Source organism: Protopterus annectens, chromosome 5.part0 (assembly GCF_019279795.1).
Source record: "Protopterus annectens isolate FY-2018-M chromosome 5.part0, PAN1.0, whole genome shotgun sequence".
NCBI classification, from domain to species: Eukaryota; Metazoa; Chordata; order Ceratodontiformes; family Protopteridae; genus Protopterus; species Protopterus annectens.
Window position 1 is genome coordinate 380,197,379 of NC_056735.1, and position 23,032 is coordinate 380,220,410.

The window sequence follows — 23,032 nt, forward strand, 5'->3', positions numbered from 1 at the left end:
GTTTTCTTGGAATCCAGCCTTACCCCGGATACATTGCCTCCAACTCCCAGGTGACCTGACAGGTACTATAGAGTACCGGACTCTCACAAATTCCTCTTCAAGAATCCTTCTGCGGATCCAGAGACCATTTCTCAAGAACTAAAAGGCATTAAGGCTAATACTGCCAAAAATCCTTCCCCTTCTGACAGGGATTCTAGGGCTTTAGACAGATGGGGTAAGAAGTATACACCTCTGCTACTCTGGCCATTAGGGTTTTAAATTGCCAATTTCATATGTTAAAGTATCAGCAGCATTTTATGGGGCTAATTAAATGGAAAATTATGTTGATTCCTGACTGTGCAGAACACAAAAATTTACAAGAGTTAATGCATTCTGCTGACCAAGTTGGTAAACATACTTTGCAGTGTGGTTTTGATGCTTTAGAAGCATCAAGCAGGGCTGCTGTCACTGGGTCTGTACTTAGAAGGCATGCTTGGCTTAAGGAACAGATCATGTAAAAGCAAAATTACTGGATGCAGCACCCTTAAACCAAGACCGCCTTTTTGGCAATAAAGCAGAAGAAGTCCTCAAAAGAATGGAGGAAAAAGCTAAATCTATGTAAACTGTTAAAGATTTCTTACAAGTGCAGCCACCTAGATTCAGTAGGCATTGGCCTTCAAAGAACTGGTTCTTTTCAGTCCCATCCAGGCCTTCTCAGTCCAAACCCAGGGGTAGCAGCCCACCAAGACTTCAGTCTCAGGTTATGCACAGAACTAAGCAGTGGGGTGCTCCCACGTCCAAAGCAGGGAGTAGTAAGCCACCCCCTATGGTAAAATTGCACAATGACTTACCCTCAACTCCTCCAAGCCTTGCCCAACTACTTGCACCTTTAGGAGGAAAACTCGCCCTGCATGCAAAAATCTGGGAATACATTACCCAAGACAAATGGGTTTTAAACATAGTTTCCCTAGGATACAGATTCCACTTCCACTCACTCCCAAACCTAAGCAAGTGCTCTCACTCCGCAGCTCAAGGCTATTAAACCTGTCCCAGCAGAACACAGGGAACAAGGTTTTTATTCAAGACTGTTCCTGGTTCCCAGAAAAGAAAACTCCTGGTGTCCTATCCTGGATCTGGGCTGGCCAAGCTCATGCCACTGTTAATGAATTCACACCTTTCTGGTGGTTCCAAAATTCAAAATGCTAACTCTCCAACAGCTGCTTCCTATGCTAACCAAGGATGCCTGGCTGGCAACCCTAGACTTAAAAGAAGCTTACCTGCACACCCCAATCAGGGAATCTTGCAGGAAATATCTACGCTTCAGGGCAGCTCCATGCACGATCAGTTCTCTGCACTTCTCTTTGGCTTATTTACTGCACCCAGGGTATTCACAAAGTGCCTAGCTCCTGCCATTACATTTTGCAGGCAGAGAAATATTCAGATTTACCCATACTTGGACAATTGCCTGATTGAGGCGGAAAGTCAGGACTTGCTATTACAGCCCCTGGCATTTGTAAAGAGATTTTTGACTTCACTGGGGTACACCATCAATGAGAATAAATCACACCTAGTACCCTACCAACAGATTGTATTCCTGGGAGCAAGCTTGAACGCAACTTCCCAGATGGCATTCCTCACTACAGAGAAACAAATTTATTTGACAATTTACTTCAACCTACTGACCACCAAAGCCCAGCTATCTGCAAGAAAAATACTGCAAGCTCTGGGGTTCATGGCCTCTTGCATTCTGTTAATTCCATATGCAAGACTGCATATGAGGAAACTTCAATGGTATCTAAAAAGTCTATGGTGTCAACATTCTCAGGACCTGGAACCAATAATTCCTGTCATTCCTTGTCTAAGGGCAGACTTCCTTTGGTGGGCAGAGAGCTGCAACCACAACAAGGGACTCCCTTTCACTCCACCCCCTGCCGCACAAACCCTAACAACAGATGCATCAGACTATGCATGGGGGGCTCACATGGCAGGGCAGTGCATTCAGGTCAAATGGAACCCAAAACAGATGCACCTGCATATCAAGCAAAAAGAAATGTTAGCTGTACAGAATGCTCTGTTGGCCTTCAAAGACTGTTGGTAAAGACAGACAACACCACATTTATGTGGCACATAAACAAGCAGGGGGGAACCCATTCCTACCCACTCTGCAGACTAGCCACGGCTCTGTGGAACACGGTCTTGAGCAACCAAGTGCACCTACAAGCTCAATTCCTGCCAGGCAAACTAAATTCACTGGCAGACGACTTAAGCAGAAATCTCATGGACCCATACGAATGGAAACTGGAACCCAAAATATTCAAGCTCTTGAGGAACAAATGGGGGACTCCAGAGGTAGATCTATTTGTCTCCCCTCAGAACTATCAATTGGACAAATACTGCATCAAGACTCCCCACAAGTCAAGCTTGGAAAGTGTATGCCCTGTCCTTTACCTGGGAAGGCCTCTCAGTCTATGCCTTTCCCCCTCTGCCTCTCCTCTTGAAGGTTCTACTACAGATCAAACAGGACAAGCCAAGGACAATCATGATTGCACCAGACTGGCAACGCCAGCACTGGTACCCTCTTTTGTGCAGTCTGACAGTGCTACAATCATGGCACCTGCCTCACACACCTCCCCCTACTGTCCCAGCAGGCAGGCCAGATTCTGCATCCTCAGCTTCAAACCCTGAATCTTGCAGCCTGGCTAATCCCTTGAGTTCACCTCTAGCAACCCTTAGTAAGCAGGTGCTGGATGTCATCCTTGAGGCAAGGAGGCCCAGTACTAGAAAATCCTATTCAGAAAAATGGAAAAGATACTGTTCCTGGAGCCAGTCTCAGGGGATGGGCACAACAGCGCCCAACTTACCTAATATACTAGATTACTTAACAGAAATGCTCCACAAGGGCCCATCCTTATCTTCAATTAAGATTCATGCCTCGGCCTTCTCAGCTCATTATAATACTGAGCCACCCTCTTCTCTCATCTGCTGGTAAAACAGTTCCTTAGAGGGGTCAAAAATTTAAGACCCCCAGGAGAGCTCCCACTCCAGCCTGTGACCTTAACTTTGTACTGGAAAAATTTACTCTTCCCCCCTTTAAACCAGCTGCTACAGCAGAGTTGAAATTCCTCTCTTGGAAAACAGCTTTACTTCTAGCCATCACTCCAGCAAGAAGTGTGTCTGAACTGCAGGCCCTTATGGCAATGGAGCCTTTCATCGTCTTCCATGTGGACAAGGTTTCCCTCAGGACTAACCCATCCTTTATGCCCAAGGTGGTGTCTAGTGTGGCTTTAAACCAGTCCATTTATTTGCGTACTTTTTTCCCTAATCCTCAGAATAAAGGGGAAAGGATACTGCATTCTCTGGACGTGCACATACAGCTTAGATTCTATTTGGACAGGACTAAGACTCTCAGAAAATCTGACCAGCTGCTAGTCAGCTTTGCTGCAAGGGCAGAGGGGAGGGCCATTTCAAAGCAAACCATTTCCAAATGGATAGCACACTGCATCCATTTCTGCTACAAGCACCATGGAAAACCTACCCCACAGGGGATAAGAACACATTCCACTAGGGCTGCGTCTACCTCTACTGCTTTTCTCAGAGGAGTCCATACAAGGGACATCCTGGAAGCTGCAACCTGGAGCTCTGTACATACTTTCACCAAGCATTACCACTTGCCTATCTTTTCTAAATCCAGAGCTGAATTTGCCACAGCAGTCTTACAGGGCCTGCTTGCTAGCCCTAATGCTCCTTAACTACCGCCACCCTTCCTTAGTTTTGGGAATCAACCCAAATGTGATGACTGCAACAGTGAAACACGAAGAACATAGTACAGTTATGTACACTTAACATAAATGTTCAAGTGTATTCACTGTTGCAGTCCTGGTTACCCTCCCTCCAACCCCCTGACTTCTCTTTACTTTTATCTATCTTTTATGTTTGGCATACTTTATATCATGTGTATTTGCTTTTTGCTGGGGGTATTTCCTACCATGCAATTGCTTCTTATTGTGAGGGCACCTGACATCTGGGGCAAGAAAAACTGATGTAATGGTGTAGGCTGCATATTTTATACCCCTGACAACCTGACGTCACGGAAGAAGGGGCAGCAACCAACACAGGACCCAAGACTCTGGTATTCAGGCTGACTGAGTGCTACTTGCAGGCAGATAACCCAAATGTATTGACTGCAACAGTGAATACACTCGAACATCTACATTTATGGTAAGTGTACACAACTGTACTTTTTGTTTCGTCAAGGGCAGGTCATGCCTACTCGACTCAGTGTAATGAATGAAGGCAGAATAGTTTTCAATCCATCCTCTGACCTGGCCAAAGTGACATAGTACACCACTTGGTCATTGTTGATAAACTCAGGAGGTTAGATATAAACCCTTATATCACCCGGTGGATAGCCAGCTGGCATACAGACAGGTCCCAGGAAGATAGAATTGGGGAATCCACCTCTACAAAGAGACCAGTCACAAGTGAAGTCCCTCAGGGATCAGTCCTGGGACCACTCCTTTTTGGAATTTACTTCTCTGAAATCAAGGCCACTGTCAGGAGCCTCTGGCTGACTAAATTTGTAGACTGTTATAAATTAGAAGCTTTCATAGACTCCCCCACCGACACTAATGATCTACAGGAAGGGCTGACACATAAAATAACTTGTGTCTGAGCCATGGACTGCCAAGTAATGCATAGTAGTGTCCTTCGGGAAGTCATTCACCCCTGTAATTATAATGTTGACAACACACCCCTAAGAGTTGACCCAGTAGTCAGGGACTTTGGGACACACATGGATAGTAGTCTAGCCTTTGACTATCACATGTCTATAGTAGTAAGGAAATCTTTGTATGTTGTGTGACTTTTTAACAAAAGTATGAAATATAGGTCCAAGGAAGTCATTGTTCTACTGTTTTCAGCATTCATCAGTTCTACTGTTGATTAAAATACCCCATTTGGTATATACCTAACCAGGTGCATCCAGCAATCGGAACATCTACAAAGGTTCCTTAGAAAAAGAATACAGGGTGTAAGTAACATGTCCATTGCAGCCCACCTCAAAGCCCTATCCCTGTATTCTGTATCCTACAGGCTGTTGAGGGAAGATGTATGCCTGGCATATAGGGCATTATCAGATCCCACCCTGATGGATCTCCTGCATAACTGTAAAGCAAACCACACCCATTCTACAGACTTCAACCTTGCCTTTGATTTGAATAGGACATGCTGAAGAGACAGTTATGTATCCCAGAGATTACCCCTTCTCTGGAACAGGCTCCCCATCCAAGTGAAGCAGTGTTCCTCCCTAACCAAATTCAGGTGTAACTTGGACAGTTGGATGGAGAACACAGGAACTTAATCCCTGGTTTGGCACCTATGTCTCTTATGGGCAAAGGCAGCCCATAAATGTTTCATCTTCCAAGCCCCTGCTTGCAGTTGTCAGTGGTACCAAAACTTGCTAGATATTTGGGATGCATGCCTTGGCTTGTCTTAAAAAGGACCTAGTAGTCATTAGCCTGCTACATACCAATGAGCCTATGCATCAGGATGGGGGTGGGGATAGGTGTGTATGTTCTGAGAAAACTCAGAACTAGGAATATGTAAAATAGAATTAGAAAAGTTTATAGTAGAAGTCCTTGATAAGGAATTGGTTTTGACCTCATATCTACATATTCTAAGACAGCTGTGACTAGAAGGCATCACCAGACATGGGTGCTTGTGCTGTTCCTGGCAAAAAAGCTGTTACTGAAATATGGAAACAAACTGCTAATCTGCCATGTAAGGAATTGTTATCCCTGATAGGTGACTAAGAGGAAAAGTCTTCTCAACAAAAACTTTCAGACAGTGATTTTTAACAAATAGGTGAGGAAAATAATTGTGTAAAAGTTGCAATTATGACAGAGTTGTAGTTCTACTAATAATGCTTTTATTGACCTCTGTTTAAGAAATGATATGGGTATGATGACTCTCCCTTCAATTTAACTATATAATCCTCAGCCTTATAAGTATTGTGCTGTGATGGGGTATCTGTGAACTGGCAAAGTAATTTACATTGGATACAGAAGCTATTTATCTTCTGGAACTTGGAAGTCCTACATTAATACTACAGAGCGTAATGATTAGTTTTCTAATCATAACCAACTTTGAACTCTAAAATTACGCCCTAAATTCAGGAAAAAAGGCAACTTTGTTATGCATCTTTGAGACAGAAGAAGGGTTTCTTGAAATTTAAGCATGACATGTCAAACCAAGAACCACACCAAGGCTTCGTAAAATACGAAGGCTGGAAGTAACAGAAAATCCAGTGGTAAATCAAAAAGTAATATTTATTCAACCAACTTGAGCTCTTTTGTCAGATTATAACCAAAGACGACTTCAGAATAACAACCCAAATAATTAACCAGTTTAAATGACCCTCTAAAGAGTCACATGCAAACAGTCAACCAATGTAAACACACACTGTTGAGTACAAAAAGTTTTTTAGCACCTCTGAGTGCTGTTAAGCTATATTCTTATAATATATCCTAAAACAGTAAAGCATTTTCACAGCTTTAAAAGTTTTTACTTATTGTCACAAAAAAATAAATAAATGTGAAGTGTCAGTGTTTTTTCTAGACATCCATTCATCACACAGGTACTTAATTAATGCCTTCTGTCTGTGTGCCTGATGTTTACAGGTTTCAAAGTTGTAAAAGAATTTCACGCTACCACATTTTTCTGTAATTGGTTATACCTGGAACAGATGATGCTACATGTAGTACAAAGAATTATGATCAGATTTTTCTTTTCATAACTGCTTAAGTATTCTTGACATGGATGTCAAAATTCTCCTCTCAAAGTTTTCTTTTCCCCACTCTTGAGGTGACTTTCTTTACATCCATGTCACAAATAGTTCACTTGGCTTTGATCCGAGACCCATTTGGTTCTCAAGAAACTCACCTTGAGAGAGGATCAAAATGATGGTGAATCTTGACATTCGTTTAAAGAATGCATAACTAGTTGCTTACATTCAGAAAAACCTGATCACAATTCTTTGTAGTATGTGGAGTTTGAGCCAACTAATATACTAACAGTTATAAAGAGAAAAAAGTTATGAGTGCAGTGTTTTACAACGTTTAGATTTGGAAAACACTTTATGCTGCCACACGGACAGTGGGCAGAAGTGAAATATAGCCCTGATCCAACAGATTTAAAAGCTGCCAGGCATTTCTTCTGCCATAGACTTTGGAAGTAACAAGTCTAATATTCTTTCTTTCATTCTGTCATTACTTTTTCCAGCTTAGGATTTCAGGGTGCTAAGCCTGTTAAAGCTCTCTGTGGGTACAAATCGGAAAATATAATCCTGAATAGGAAACCAGTTTATTGCAGGACATGGGTGTGTGCACGCGCACACACATGGCATGCACAGCGATGGGCAATTTAGAGGGTCACCAGTTCACATGTGCCATGCCTTTGGGATATGGGAGCATGCTACAGCACCCATTGAAAACCCAGTGCAGACACAGAAAGGACATGCAAAATCCATACAAAAGGCACCCCGTCCTAGACTCATACTGGAGAGCCACTGTGAGGCAGCACTACTAACTACTATTCCACTGTACCACCCACTAGGTTAGCATGTAGTATATTGATTACGTAATATATTTAAGTTCTAGAATGATATCTGAAGTTTTGAATGTCTGTGCATCATATTTTATTTCACTAAATTGTTAATATTTTAGTTTTAACTGTATACTGTTGCATCGTTTATTTAATGGTACTGCATGTTTATTTTGCTTGATTTTCTTTTCCAGGTGTGATAAATACTTCTTCATAAGTCATCGAGGAGAATGCCGGGGAGTAGGTGGCATATTCTTCGATGACGTGGACTCTCCTTCTAGGGAAGATGTGTTTGAGTTTGTGAAGAGTTGTGCCAAAGCTGTTGTACCATGCTACATTCCTATTGTCAAGAAGCATGTTGATGATTTATTCACTCCTGAAGAAAAGCACTGGCAGCAGCTACGAAGAGGAAGGTGAGCACTTACCCTTGAAGGCTTACAAGATCTTTTTTTGAAATTTCAGAAGTCGGATGTCCTTGCAACAGGGGAAAAAAACTGTGCCCCACAATTTCAGATTTAATTTTTTTTCTGAGTTCCCAATCTTAGCTGTTGCATGCAATTTTTGTTCTTTTACAACTGACAACTCTGTGATTTAAATAAGTATACCTGTGCATGTGTCTGAGTGTGTTTGCAGTATCTTGCATACGCAAACGTGTGTGTGTGTGTGTGTGTGTGTGTGTGTGTGTGTGTGTGTGTGTGTGTGTGTGTGTGTGTGTGTGTGTGTGTGCAGTATCTTGCATAATTTTGTGTGTGTGTGTGTAAAAGATATTTTGTATACAGTTTACAGTAATCAACAGAACAAAGATGACAGCTTTTCTGCTTTCACTCCAACTGCTGTTGCAGCACCTGCGATATGATGTTCTTCATCTCACATTGCTGCAGTCCTTTCACGTGGAGACCAATTCTGGATTTGTCTATCCTCAACACCTTTCTGGACATTCCCAAGTTCAAGATGCTGACATTGCAACAGCTTTTACCTCTACTGAGCAAAGATCACTGGATGGTAACTTTGGATCTCAAGGAGGTTTACCTTCATGTTCCTATCACTCTAAGTTGCAGGAAGTATCTGCGTTTTCGAGCTGGAAATTCTCATTATCAGTTCTCTGCATTGCCCTTTGGCTTATCTACTGCACCCAGAGTATTCACAAAGGTTCTGGCTCCAGTGATAGCCTTCTTCAGATTGAGAGGAATACAGATCTATCCTTATTTGGACGATTGCCTGATTCTGGCTCAAGGCAAGGACGAGCTTCTACAGCATTTAAAATATGTGATAGCAGTGCTAAGATGCCTGGGGTATTCTGTGAACGAAACAAAGTCCAGTCTAGTACCCTCTCAAGACATGTGCTTTCTGGGTGTGAGACTGAATACAGCAACCCAGATGGCCTTTTTGACCCCGGACAAACAAAAGAATCTACCTTTGTGAATACTCTGGGTGCAGTAGATAAGCCAAAGGGCAATGCAGAGAACTGATAATGAGAATTTCCAGCTCGAAAACGCAGATACTTCCTGCAACTTAGAGTGATAGGAACATGAAGGTAAGCCTCCTTGAGATCCAAAGTTACCATCCAGTGATCTTTGCTCAGTAGAGGTAAAAGCTGTTGCAATGTCAGCATCTTGAACTTGGGAATGTCCAGAAAGGTGTTGAGGATAGACAAATCCAGAATTGGTCTCCACGTGAAAGGACTGCAGCAATGTGGATCTTCGAACATCTACATTTATGGTAGGTACAAAACTGTACTTTTTTCATTGCGGTCATGGAGAAATGGGTTAATCCAGATTTTAAATTTTAAGGATGAGAAAGGATTCGTAGCTTGGTTGGGGCAACACTGCATCAGAAAATTAAATTTTTAAAAAATGAAACTGTTTAAATGGTGCATTTAACAGCTGCAGTTTAGGAGTAACAACAGAAATTTAAAAAGGACTACTTAAAATTCTAAAATGCATCCCCAGTTTTGAACTTGCCAGTATTTATCCACAACTGTAAATGTCTTGATTTAAAAGTCTGTTTTATTAAACACTAGAAGGAAAGCGTGGTAAACTTGTAGTGGCCCACTTCCACACCTAGCCATCCTTAAATATATACTGAGATACTAAGTGGCTTCTCCCTGAAGTACTGAGCTTAATCCTTTGATCTGGTCTTCTGTAAGGGAAGAGAGTGTGGCAGCCAGAGAACCTTTGCCAGATACCTGTTTCTGATGCTGGAAGTTCTGTCTTAATCACCTTCATGACTAAAGCTGGCAAGAGTTAGTTTAGTATGTAAAACTTTTCCAGGCCACTCTTAACTCAGGTGGTTCATTAATGTAGGAACAGCTGCCTGATTACACTGGTGATTTCTCTTCAGCAAGCTTCCTTGTATACAAGAGGGCTGTTTAGTCCGTTATGCATTATATTTGTTTAATGGTATGAGGAATGGGGGGTTTCTAGCCCAGAGAGTTTCAGGGGCAGCAGATGTGTTTCCATGTCACTGTTGCAGTATTTATGGCATGTGGGATCTCCTGCCAAGGATAGCCCAACATCTGGCCAGTATACCAAAGCCTTTACGTCCTCCTAGTGTCATTGATCAGGGGAATGCTGTCTGCATAGGGCATAAAGGTGAAGTATGCTCCATACTCAGAACATCTTTGCCATCAGTCTGAACACCACAGTTGAATGTCAGAATGCCCTTCATTGAGCTGGTTTCTACTGAGCTGTTTACAGATAAGTGCCCATTGGGGTTCTTTCCTTTTCTTCCTTTACTTGTGTACTTAGGGCTCATGTCATCTGGGTGGGGAAAATGTCAGTGTGGGAAGACCATCATGACAAGTGTTTATTCTGTGTAGGTGTTTCACACAATCATACGTAGTGTAACATTTGTCAGATTTTTGTTCCCACAACACTTTGCAGATGTCTGTCCCTGTATCTATCTTGAGAACCAACATCTCAAACTTTTGATCAAGGACACCATGACTGAATCCACCCGACCTGAGGTACAGCCGTCTCTTAAAAACAAGCCTGAGAAATTTCAGGCTGACTGCCAAAAGGACCGGGGAGTCTGATTCTTCAAATGAGGAACTGGGTTCAGGAGATTGACCAATCCTCACAAATTGTCTGCCCTTTAAACTATGGGTCTGAGGAAGAGGATTTCTTGAGTCCTCACTCTTCCTTTGAAAAGCTGTCCTTTGGGCACACAGTAGTTGCATGATGGAGTATTTTAAGTGGGACTTCTCACAAGTCTGTGATATTTAAAAGTGGTATTATGAGCTATTGCAGATGAAATCTCCGTTATCTTCTGCTGTCATCCTCCCTGTATTAGCTGCCTTGTTGGATACATTTGCAGCTGCATCTGTGGCTCTTGATTCCCATCTTCTGGCCCCTAAGAAGCCTGGCCATTTTTATAAGGTGTCTGAAGCCTTCCAAGTACCTCTGCAAGTGTCCTTCTTCAGACCCTGCTGTGGTCTGTCTTTCTGCTGACAAGCTAACCAAGCTTTTTCCTTTTTCCAAACTCCTTACTTCTGATAAAGATGGTTGATTTGGAAAAAAAAATGAATACTTCTGCCACTCCTGCCTTTAGAGCCATTATCAAACCCGTATAACCAGGTATGTTTTGCCCCTTTGGTTGCAGCTTCAGGGGTTTTGTCTGAACTTCCTGACTCTGAACAGTAGACCTCTGCCCTCATCTTATTGAATTCTACTTCAGGTTGTCTGTCAGTCCATGAAATATAGTTATGAAGTAGCTGGTGCATCCTGTAGAACTGCTACTTCTGGGTCAGTTATGAGGAGGTACTTTTAGCATCGCCTCCGGGCTTTAATTGACGTTAAGGCCAAACTCGTAGATTCTCCTTTGGACATTCAGAATCTCTTTGGTGCGGCTGACTTGTTTAAGACTCTACAAGACAAAGGTTAGTGATGCAGGATCGTAAATAAATGCTCGTTTCTCCCATACTCAGATTTCAGAGAAACTATCCTAAATTTGCCTTTGTGCATAGGCAGTCATCGGCTTTCTAAGGGAAGAGTGCCTAAGTGTATTTTCGCTGATCGACCTACTCAAACTTATAAAACTCAAGAGCCCCCTTTCCAAGACAGGTATGCCTCCATCTGACATATTTTCTCCCCTTCCCCTCAGCAAGGTTCCCCTTTCTTACAGGCTTTCCCTGTCTGGCAACAGATAACTTCAGACTCTTGGGTTCTGTCTGTTTTCCATCACATTTAGTTATTTTTTTATATGGAAATCCCTTCCTCCATTCTCGGGTCTTCCTCAATCTCACCCAGACCAACTTCCTAATTTTTCTGGAGTTTACAGGATTTACTAGATCAGAGCACCATTCATCCCTTTCCGATATCCAAAATAGGAGCAGGGTTTTATTCCAAAACGTTTCTGGTTACCAGAAAAGAAGGATCCTGGACACAGTCATAGACCTCTCCTTTCTAAATACTTTAGATTCCTTCCTTTAGTATGCTTTCCCTCCATACTCTGTTTCCTCGCTTACTTCCATGGGCTTTTCTGGTTTCACTAGACCTAAAAGATGCCTATCTTCATATTCCCATTTATTTTCTGTTCAGGAAGTTTTTACGTTTCTCTGTTTCTTCCTCTCATTTTCAGTTCTCTGCTTTTCTCTTTGGTCTTACTGCGGCCCCAAGGGTGTTCACCAAATGTCTGGCCCCATCATAGCCTTTTGCAGGCTTCAGAGAATCCAGATATTCCTACAGGTGGACAGTTTGCTTCTTCAGGCTCCCACTCAATCCAGGCTTTTGCAGGATCTGAACTTCTCCATGCTTCTTCTGCGCAATCTGAAATTTGCCATCAATGTCTAGAAATCAAAGTCTGACTTTTTTTTATTACAAGAAACATCTTTATTAAATTGTCACATATGACGTAGGCAATCATACATTTATATAAATGAAAACAAGCTATATTGACATAATGTTTGTTGCAAACATTACACTTCACAAACCATATTGACTTTGCCATAATTTTAGTTGCGTACATTATACATCACTTATATTTCTATCCAGTCATTGTCAGTCAAACGTTGCATAGCTCATTCAGATCCTGCCTTCTTTTAAACCTCATTCCTCCTCTGCATGTATTGTTCCCACAGTTCCCATTTTTTTCTGTGTAATTTGCTCCTACCCCTTTTTAAAACATCCCATTTCCAGTTGTTTTATCTCTGTTACTGTATTCACTACTCCTAGTATAGTAGATGTAGATTTTGATTTCCATTTTATAGTAATTGCTTTTTTGTCATCCACCATAATTGCACTCATTAAGGCCTTACTGTGTCTAGGCAGTTTCAATTCTGTATCATAGCTCATAAAATCATTTCCTTAGTTACACCAATTTGCTCACTCAGTATGTCTGACAGAGTAGTCTGCAGGGAATCTTTAAAGTCTGCCAAAACACTGCAGGCTGGTCAAGGATGCCATAACATCTGGGCTGCATGCTGATCTTGACCCTCTGCAGTTTGCTTACTGAGCAAACCGCTCTACTGCAGATGCCATCTCTCTGTCAATCTATCTATTGCTGGAACACCTTGAGAATAAAAACACCTTTGCGAGGGTACTATTCGTTGACTTCAGCTCTGCTTTTAACACAGTCATCCCACTTCATCTGGTAATGAAGTTACTCCAGCTGGGCGTCAGCACTCCACTTTGTAACTGGATTCTTGACTTTCTCACAGACAGACCTCAGAAATTGTGCGTAGGAAATAACTCCTCAGATAGCATCACTCTTAACACTGGAGTTCCACAAGGATGTGTACTAAGTCCCTTGCTGTTTACCCTGTTAACACATAATTGTACAGCCAGGTACAATACAAATTACATCATCAAATTTGGTGATGACACAACAGTGGTGGGCCTCATCAGTAATGACGAGGAAACACCATTTAGAGATGAGGTGGAACAACTCATTACCTGGTGTGGAAATAACAACGTAGCACTAAATGTGAACAAGACCAAACAGATAATTGTGGACTACAGGAAAAAAAAAATTGCAAGGAACATTCTCCCCTCACCATCAATGGGGAAACCATTGAAAGAGTGAGAAGCAAGAAGTTTTTGGGAGTGCACATTGATGAGGACTTGTCTTGGAACACAAATACAAATGCCATAGTCAAGAAAAGCACACCAGAGGCTGCACTTTTTAAGAAGTCTGTGGAAAGTGAATCTCCCATCAGCAGTTCTCACTACCTTCTACAGAGGTACGATAGAAAGCATCCTGACAAACAACCTCATAGTACGGTATGGAAGCTGCTCTACCTCTGAGCGCAAATCCCTCCAGAGAGTGGTGAAGACAGCTGAGAGGATCATTAAGACCACCTTACCACCTATCCATGACTTGTACTTATCCAGATGTCTCAGTAGGTCCAGAGGAATAATTAAAGACTGCACTCACCCTGCTTACAGACTGTTCCTGCATCTACCATCCAGAAAGCGCTTCTGACGCATACGTTGCAGAACTACGAGATTCAGGAATAGCTTCTTCCCTAATGTCATCAGGCTGCTGAACTCTAATTACCACTACACTCCATGATGTCCAACTGGGTCAGTAGAAACTGTCTCAATTTGTGCAAGAACTTGGTTACCAGACTCACCTAATAGTGCAGTATTCACCATGACTTTAACTTATAGGCCATCTAGGGCAGTAGCAATGCAGTAGAATATCTCTTCTTTCAGTGCAATACATGCAAATTCATAAATTAACCATAGTGCAATACTCTTAAGATCCCATAGTGCAATACTCTAATGTTTACAGTGCAATGCTCAATGTCCCTTTCTGTGCAAGGATCAATGCAATGTCTTAACCAAGTACCTGTGTAATACTGAAGTCTCATGCAAGTAGGGGTTCAGTTCAAAAAGTGTTAAAACGTGTTTCTAATTATGTGCAATATTAGTCTGTCTACCTGTTTGTCTGTGATGTAATAGCCAGGTTTTACATGTGTAAATGTCTGTGAAGATAGTCTATATGTTGTCTGCACACTGAGTATGGAGATACCAGATGTCATTCAGTTTTTGCACTTGTGTGATTTCTGAATGACAATGAAGTTTACTTTGACTTTGACTAAAATACCCCTTTGGATAATCCCAAACTGCCTTGTTCTATTGGAAGAATCATCTTATCCCACTTGACTCTTGCTGTCTTCCCCTCCCAGATAAATTCCTTCAGCTCTTTATTAATTGCTATCCACGGCTTCTTCTTTGGTTGATAAAAATATGCCTGACTTGTGTATAAAACTAAAGGGACTGAAAACATTTCTTAACTGCTTGTATCTTGCTATCCATAGTCATATAACAAAGCTTCCAATTTCTCAGTTGTTGTATTATCTCTTGTTTAGTCTCTTTCCACATATGTTTAGCTGCCACACCAGAATCCTTTGTAATCCATACTCGTACTCCTAAGTACTTAATTTTATCATGTCCCCATAAATCTGGATATTGCCGAAACAATTAAATACATGTGTGGGTACATAATTTACAGCTGTTGCCTTTGTTTTAGCTTCATTAATTTTGTATCCCAAAAAGATTTGGAACTGCCTCAGTGCTCCACAACACTGAAATGTCCTTTACTGTTTATTTTTTCAGGTGTAAAATAATATAATCTGCAAATAAACCTAGCTTTTCTTGACTACCATACCAATTATATCCTTGAATTTCTGGGCCGAGTCCCTTATTTTCTTTACCAAGGGTGCTAAATGTAATGCAAATAACAAAGGGGGAAATGGGCACCCCCCACCTGGTTCTTTTGCTCAAACAGAAGTTACCAGAGAGGAACCCACCCGCTTTAATTTTCACTTCCAATCCCTCATATATCATCTTATTTGAATTTTATCAGGGAGTTCAAATGCTTCCATTGCCCTGCTTGTAAACTCCAAGCTTACTCTGTGAAATGCTTTCTCTGCATTCTGTTACATTCTGCTTCCCTCTAGATCATCAATGTTTTAATGTTGTCAAATGTATCAAGTGTGACTCTTTGTCAAGACCAGCTATGTTGTCTTCTCTTCCTTATTCCAAGTATTTATCTCTGACAACCTAAATCCAGTCTCTGCTACCCCTTCCGGTGATTTCTGCAAGGGAATTTCTCAAGATCCCGGGGTTCATGGCATCTACTATTCCCATGCTCCCTTTTGCTAAGCTTCACATGAGGAATCTTCAGTGGTACCTAAAGACAGTTTGGCTTCAGCATTGCCATTTTCTGGGGTTTCCAATTCCTTTACTTCTTTGTCTCAAACTTTTGCACTGGTGGATTCAACAGATCTCCCTCAACCCAGGACTGCCTTTTCAGACTCCTACCCCTACTCAAAAACTGTTCAAATTCTTCCTGTCTGTGTTTAGAAGCCTCTTCCAACAGTCTGAAGGTTGAGGGTCTATGGCTCCATCAGAGATCAGACCACATTAGTATCTGGGTCTGAATGGAGAGATAAGGGGTTCAAATGTAGAGATGATAAAATCAACAAGCAAAGGTGAGTACTATTGCTGGAATTGTATTCATCCTCACGTCTTGGTGAGTACCTTCAAGAGGTGGACAAGTTCCAGGATAAAAAGGTGCCCAATCCTGGTAGGCGCACTGGTGACAGGACTGTAAAAATATTACATTGCTGATTCTTCATGGAAACATTCGTACAAAGGGGTTAGGCCAGCAGGGGGAACATGGCCTCCTCTTGTAGAAAGAAGTAGTAGTCCACAAAAATCACAAAAACTCATAGGCCAAAAAAGAGCCATAATGATGATAGAGTGGACTACTGAGGATAAGAAGGAAATTATGAATTATTACTATTATGCAGGAAGCAAGAAGATGTACAAAAAGACTGAGAGAAATTAAACGAGGTAAAAATATTTGCTCAAGAAAAACTGTCTAAAGCTTCAAATTCAAATTTTCATTAGTACAACAGATTCATAAAAAAAACATTAAAATTAAAGCATTATAGAGATCAAGAAACCTTGGACCATTTGGAAAAAGAAGCGACTGAAGAAGTGCAAAAATATAAAGAACAACTCAAGAGATTTTTGGGAGGTATAAAAAAGAAATATGGACATGGGAAAGAAAGTGAGGTCTGATACGGTGCAATATTTATGCAAAGGAGAAAGCCAAATTAATCAATCAATAAAAAAACAGTCCCAAACATATTCAAAGAGAAATAGGGCAAAGGCACCCAGATATGAAAAATTTCACAGTACAAAAAATAAAATCACAAAGGGTAAACGTGAAACAGAACATTAGTAAAGTAGAAGTTAAAAAATAGAAGCTGAAGTTGTGGAATACCTGCAAAGTGATGGACTTAGTGTAGAAAATCTAACATAGGTTATATCACGGCATGATGGAACAAAGAGTCTCCCAAGTAAGGAGAAACAGGAGGAGCAGGAGACATCTGAAGAAGAAATGTGAACATGGGAAAGATTTAATAATGTGCAATGTTTATGCAAAGGAGAAAGCAAAACTAATTAGTACAAAAAGAGCAGCACCAAAGATATTTGAAGATAAATACAGGCAAAGGCATTCAGATGTGGAAAAGTTTACAATGAAAAATAAGAAAACAAAAGGAGAAAGTAGGAGAGAGGATTAGTAATGTAGCAGTTCAAGAAATAGAAACTGGAGATGTTCATCGTGTTTCACTGCTGCAGTCATTACACTTGGGTTATCCTGCCGTCAGACGGTCCCGCAGTCGGCCAGAGTTCCAAAGTCTTGGTCTGGCGTCAGTTGCTGTCGCTTCTTCCCTGATGTCAGCGCGCCAGGGGTATATAAGATGCAGCCGAAGCCTTTTTCTCTAGTCTTTCTTGCCGTGCGGTGCCCAAAGCAAAAGCAACTCCCAAGTGCCGGTCGGCCGACTCCTGAGAGATTTTCGATTTTCGAATTCGAATTTCAGAACTGAAGTCTTCAATAAAGCTAAGTACCCCGTTGGGGAAACTTTTTCTTGCCTCAGACCGATGTCAGTAAAAGTTAATAATTGCATTTCTTTTGGGAAGCAAATACCTCATAAGGATTTTCATTCTTACTGTATTCCATGCCTAGGCCCAGACCACGATGTCACTAGTTGCCGGTTTTGTGGTAGATTTAACAAGCGCATTATTAAACGTCAGTTTGATTTTGCACGCCATTATTTTGGCTGAAGGTTCAATTATACCATGCCATCGGAACAACCGGTGACCGGAATACACAAAAAATGCAAAGACAAAGATAAGGACAGACATCCGAGGTCCAAAACCGACGATGAAGACTCTTCTAGGCCAGTCGCCAATTCGCTGGTTCTCAGTGAGGCGCTTTCGCAGCCCCTGACACCCGCTACCTCAGAGCCACAGACCACCTCCGACTCCCACGTGGAGATCACTAGGCCTCTGGAAACTCAGGGTATTGGGCCTACAGAAATTAACCCCTCAGATGGGTATGGAGCCGCTGAGCAGGCATCGGCTTCTGAGGGTGTTTTCAGACCTTCACAGCTTACCATCAAAACAACAACCAAGTCTAAAACTCCATTAAAGACAAAGAAACAAGTACAGCATTCACTTATGTTCTGCACACTTCACTCACGCACTCACACTTCTCACCTTCTCGGCACTGACTTCTCACTTCCTGAACATACTGTGATGGTTCAACTTTGCAATGATTCTCTCACTACTGATCAAACTGATGTCATAGTGCAGGTAATTTTTTTTTTTTTTTTTTTTTTTTTTTTTTTTTTTTTTTTCAGTAATTAGGTTTTCCCCCAGTTTTAAATTTCTCAAAGAGAATCATTTTGTAAGTGAAACCACATCACAGTGAGAAGGTGAAAAATGAAGTTAGTTGAAGTCAATAGGGACTACAGCAACAGTGAACGTATTTCTTTTAGTGACTGAATTTTTCCTGGTTACCAGTTGCTTTTGTGAAGTACAGCATTCACCTGGACAGGCCTCCATGCCTAAAAAACAGATGCTCAAAATGGCCGAAGACCTAATTACTCTGATCAGGGGTTCCCATCCCCCTCCTGATAAAAGGCCTAGGCAGGATACAGACTGTGATTCCTCTGACCAGGTTTCCATTTCCTCTGATTCCTCTTCAGATCAGGGATACTCTTTACCCCTCTGTAAGGACTCTGATGCTGAAGAATCAATCCCTTCAGCCTCTCCTCCTGAGGATTACTCTTTTGGGGAAACTTTACATACCATGAACATTTCCATTGGGAGAGCCAGGATTATTCAGAATCCAAGAAAAGGCTCAGAGATTTTCTTTTTTTGCCTCAGCACAGGCCCCTGGATATTCCGCCTGTGTTAGATATTGTGGACGATGTGTTCTCTGAATCCACTTTAACCCCTGATTCTTGGCCCCCAGCACCAGTCAAGCCAGATAGGTACTACAGAGTCCCTGACTCTCAAATTTCTTTATAAAAACCCTGCTGCTGATCCGGAAACTATTTCCCAGGGTCCCAAAGGGGTAAAGGCTTCCACTGCTAAAAATCCAGTTCCCTCTGACAGGGATTCTAGAGCATTAGATAGATGGGGGAAGAAAGTTTACACTTCTGCAACTTTAGCAGTAAGGGCTTTAAATTGCCAGTTCCACATGCTTAAATACCAACAATATTTAATGTCTCTGTTAAAACAGAAAATGCTTACAAGCTCAGAAAGTCCTGACTATAAGGAAATGCAGGATTTATTGCATGCAGCTGAACAAGTGGCAAAACATACTCTGCAATGTGGTTTTGATTCATTAGAGGCTTCTTGTAGAGCCGCAGTTACAGGATCTGTGATTTGAAGGCATGCTTGGTTAAAAGAACAAGGTTTACCTGATCATGTTAAGGCAAAATTATTGGATGCTCCTTTACAGCATGATATCTTGTTTGGTGTTAAAGCAGAAGAGGTATTAAAGAAAATGGAGGATAAGGCAAAATCTATGCAAACAGTGAAGGATTTCTTACAGGTACAGCCACCTTGATTCAGCAGAAATTGGCCTTCTAAAAATTGGTCCTTTCAAGTGTCAGACAGACCACAAAGAGGCAGATACAGACACCCAAGAGGCAGATCTCAGCCCCAAGGCTCTTACAGACCACGACAGTGGGGTGCTTCAACCCCAAAAGGAGGCGAAGACAAGTCACAACCTTATAGGAAACAGTCCCAATTACTTCCCCCTTCAAATGCCAAGCACCTACCTCTGGAAGCTCCCTTAGGGGGAAAACTAGCACTTTTTTCACAAAATTGGCATATAATCACCCAAGACAAATGGGTTCTGAATATTGTGTCTCAAAGTTACAGGTTCCACTTTCACACTCTACCAAGGCCAAAAGGAATGCCAGACCTGCCACAAAATCAGTGGGCAGAGGCACAAAAACAAATTACAGCCCTCATGGACATGAGAGCTATTCAAAAAGTGCCAAAACAGGAACAAGGACAAGGATTTTACTCAAGACTTTTCTTGGTCCCCAGAAAGGACAAAGGTCCAGTATGGGTCTCCAGGCTATCTACTCTAAATACTTACCTGGATGTTCCAAAATTCAAAATGTTGACACTACAGCAACTTCTTCCCATGCTGGGCAAGAAGGCTTGGCTTGTTACTTTGGACCTCAGAGGCATACCTGCATATCCCAATCTGACAAAATTGCAGAAGATACCTCAGATTCATAGCTGGCACAATGCATTACCAATTCTCTGCACTGCCCTTTGGCTTATCTACTGCGCCCAGGGTCTTCACAAAATGCCTAGCACCAGTAATTGCATTTTGCAGACAAAAAGGAATTCAAATATATCCCTACTTGGACGACTGCCTTATTCAAGCAGAGAGCAAGGACATTCTTCTAAAGCATCTGGTGTTTGTAAAAAGATTGCCAATTTGCCTAGGGTACACAGTAAACAAAAAGAAGTCAAAACTAGTGCCCTCACAAGAGATAGTATTCCTGGGTGCCAGCTTAAATACAATGGCCCAGATGGCTTATCTCACGCCAGGCAAGAAAAGGCAACTGACTCAGTACTTTCAATTGATGGCAACAAAAACCCAACTCCCTGCAAGAAAAATTCAGCAGGCCTTGGGGTTCATGGCGTCCTGCATACTACTAATACCATATGCCAGACTGCATATGAGGAAATTACAATGGTACCTAAAAAGTGTTTGGACTCAACACTGTCACAGTTTGGAAACAGTAATACCACTTATTCCCTGCCTGCAACAGGAGTTTCGATGGTGGGCACAGGCATGTCACCACAACAAGGGACAGTCTTTCACTCTACCCACAGCCAGGCAGACACTAACAACAGATGCTTCAGATTACGCCTGGGGAGGAGCACACATGGCAGAAAAATGTATTCAGGGCAAGTGGGCCGCAAACCAAATGCATCTTCACATCAATCAAAAAGAGATGCTAGCTGTACAAACTGCCCTAACAGCCTTCAAGGACCTTCTGCATTGAGGATAACTATTACTAAAGACGGACAACACCACAGTTATGTGGTACATAAACAAGCAAGGGGGCACTCATTCTTATCCCCTCTGTAGACAAGCCATACCTTTGTGGAACACAGCACTGACCTATCAAGTTCATCTGCAAGCACAATTCCTGCCAGGAAAGAAAAATACTCTGGCAGACGACTTAAGCAGAAACATCATGGATCCTCACGAATGGAAATTAAATCCACAAGTATTCAGCATGATAACACAAAAATGGGGGCACCCAGACATAGATCTTTTTGCCTCCCCTCTGAACTGCCAACTACAGAAATTCTTCACAAGGACTTACCACACACAAGCATGGAAAGTGGATGCTCTCTCCTTCAGCTGGAAAACCCTAAAAGTTTATGCCTTCCCATGCCTTCCCACCACTGCCTCTCCTTTCAAAGGTACTCCTAAAAGCCAGACAAGAAAGGCCAAAATGATCCTGATTGCCCCACACTGGCCACGCCAGCACTGGTACCCAATCTTAAAGAACTTGGCTTAAGGCCCAGCATGGATTTTACCTCAAATTTCTCATCTTCTGACTCAACAAAACAATCAGATCCTACACAGCCAGCTCAGAACCTTAAACCTGGCTGCATGGCAGATTACTTAGCCAAGCAGCCAACACCTCTTTCTAAAGCTGTTATGGATGTCATTTTGGAGGCCAGGAGGCCCAGCACCAGGAAATCCTATTCAGAAAAGTGGAAGAGATTCTGCGCCTGGAACCAGGCTCAAAGCTTTGACCCTCTTGTTCCAAATATTACTCAGATATTACAATACTTAACTGAGATACTGGACAAAGGCCTGTCCTTTTCATCCATTAAGATCCACGCCTCGGCCATCTCAGCTCTTTACAACACGGATCCTCCTATTTTCTCTCATCCACTATTAAAACAGTACCTCAGAGGGGCTAAAAACATAAGACCGCCACGGAGAGCACCAACACCAACTTGGGACCTCAACTTTGTCTTGGAAAAACTAACTTTACCTCCTTTTGAGCCAGCCAATTCAGCAGAATTAAAATGTGTCATGGAAAACTGCTCTGCTTCTGGCAATAACCTCAGCACGAAGAGTCTCAGAGTTACAGGCACTAATGGCAGTGGAACCTTTCATCATTTTTCATCAGGACAGGGTTTCTTTAAGAACAAACCCTACATTTATGCCAAAGGTGGTATCCAGTGTGGCTCTTAACCAAACTATTCACTTGCCAACATTTTATCCAAATCCCCAGAATAAAGGGGAGAGACTTCTGCACTCATTGGACATACACAGGCAATTACGCTTCTACTTGGACAAAACAAAAGCTTTCAGGAAAACTGAGCAATTGTTTGTAGCATATGCTGCAGGATCACAGGGAAAGGCTATTTCAAAGCAGACCATTTCAAAGTGGATAGGACACTGTATCTGTTTCTGCTACACACAGCATGGAAAAACTGTACCTAGCAACATTAGGCCACATTCCACCAGGGCAACAGCCACTTCAACTGCCTACCTTAGAGGAGTAACTACCAAGGATATTTTGGAAGCTGCAATTTGGAGTTCAGTGCATACCTTTACCAAGCATTACCACTTGCCTCTTTACTTTAAATCCAGAGCTGGCTTTGCCACTGCATTGCTGCAGGGCCTCATAGCCAACCTGAATCCTTTATAGACCCAGCCACCCAACCTCAGCTTTGGGATTCAACCCAAGTGTAATGACTGCAGCAGTGAAACATGATGAACATAGTACAGTTTTGTACCTACCATAAATGTAGATGTTCGAGTGTATTCACTGCTGCAGTCCAGGTTACCCTCCCTCCATCCCCACTTTCTTAGCTGGGACTTATCTATACCTTTCTACCCTATACAACCTATTTGGTGTATTTGCTTGTAACTAAAGGTATTGTTTTTATTTGTTGTATGTTTTATTAGCAATATGTATTGCCTACCTATTTTGGGGGCACCTGACATCTGGGGCAAGAAAAACTGAAGAAAATGGCGTCTGCTGCATCTTATATACCCCTGGCACACTGACGTCAGGGAAGAAGCGACAGCAACCAACGCCGGACCAAGACTTTGGAACTCTGGCCGACTGTGGGACTGCCTGACA

The 23,032-nt window shown here is 42.1% G+C and overlaps 1 protein-coding gene across 1 annotated transcript in view; it reads left to right on the forward strand.

The window, feature by feature from the left end:
• The window catches only part of CPOX (coproporphyrinogen oxidase), a 342,309-nt gene that overhangs the window by 247,439 nt on the left and 71,838 nt on the right, over window positions 1-23,032 (forward strand). Inside the window, exon 5 of the mRNA XM_044072354.1 lies at window positions 7,773-7,991. Coding sequence (XP_043928289.1) covers window positions 7,773-7,991 — 219 coding nt within the window. The remainder of the gene's footprint in view (window positions 1-7,772; window positions 7,992-23,032) is intronic.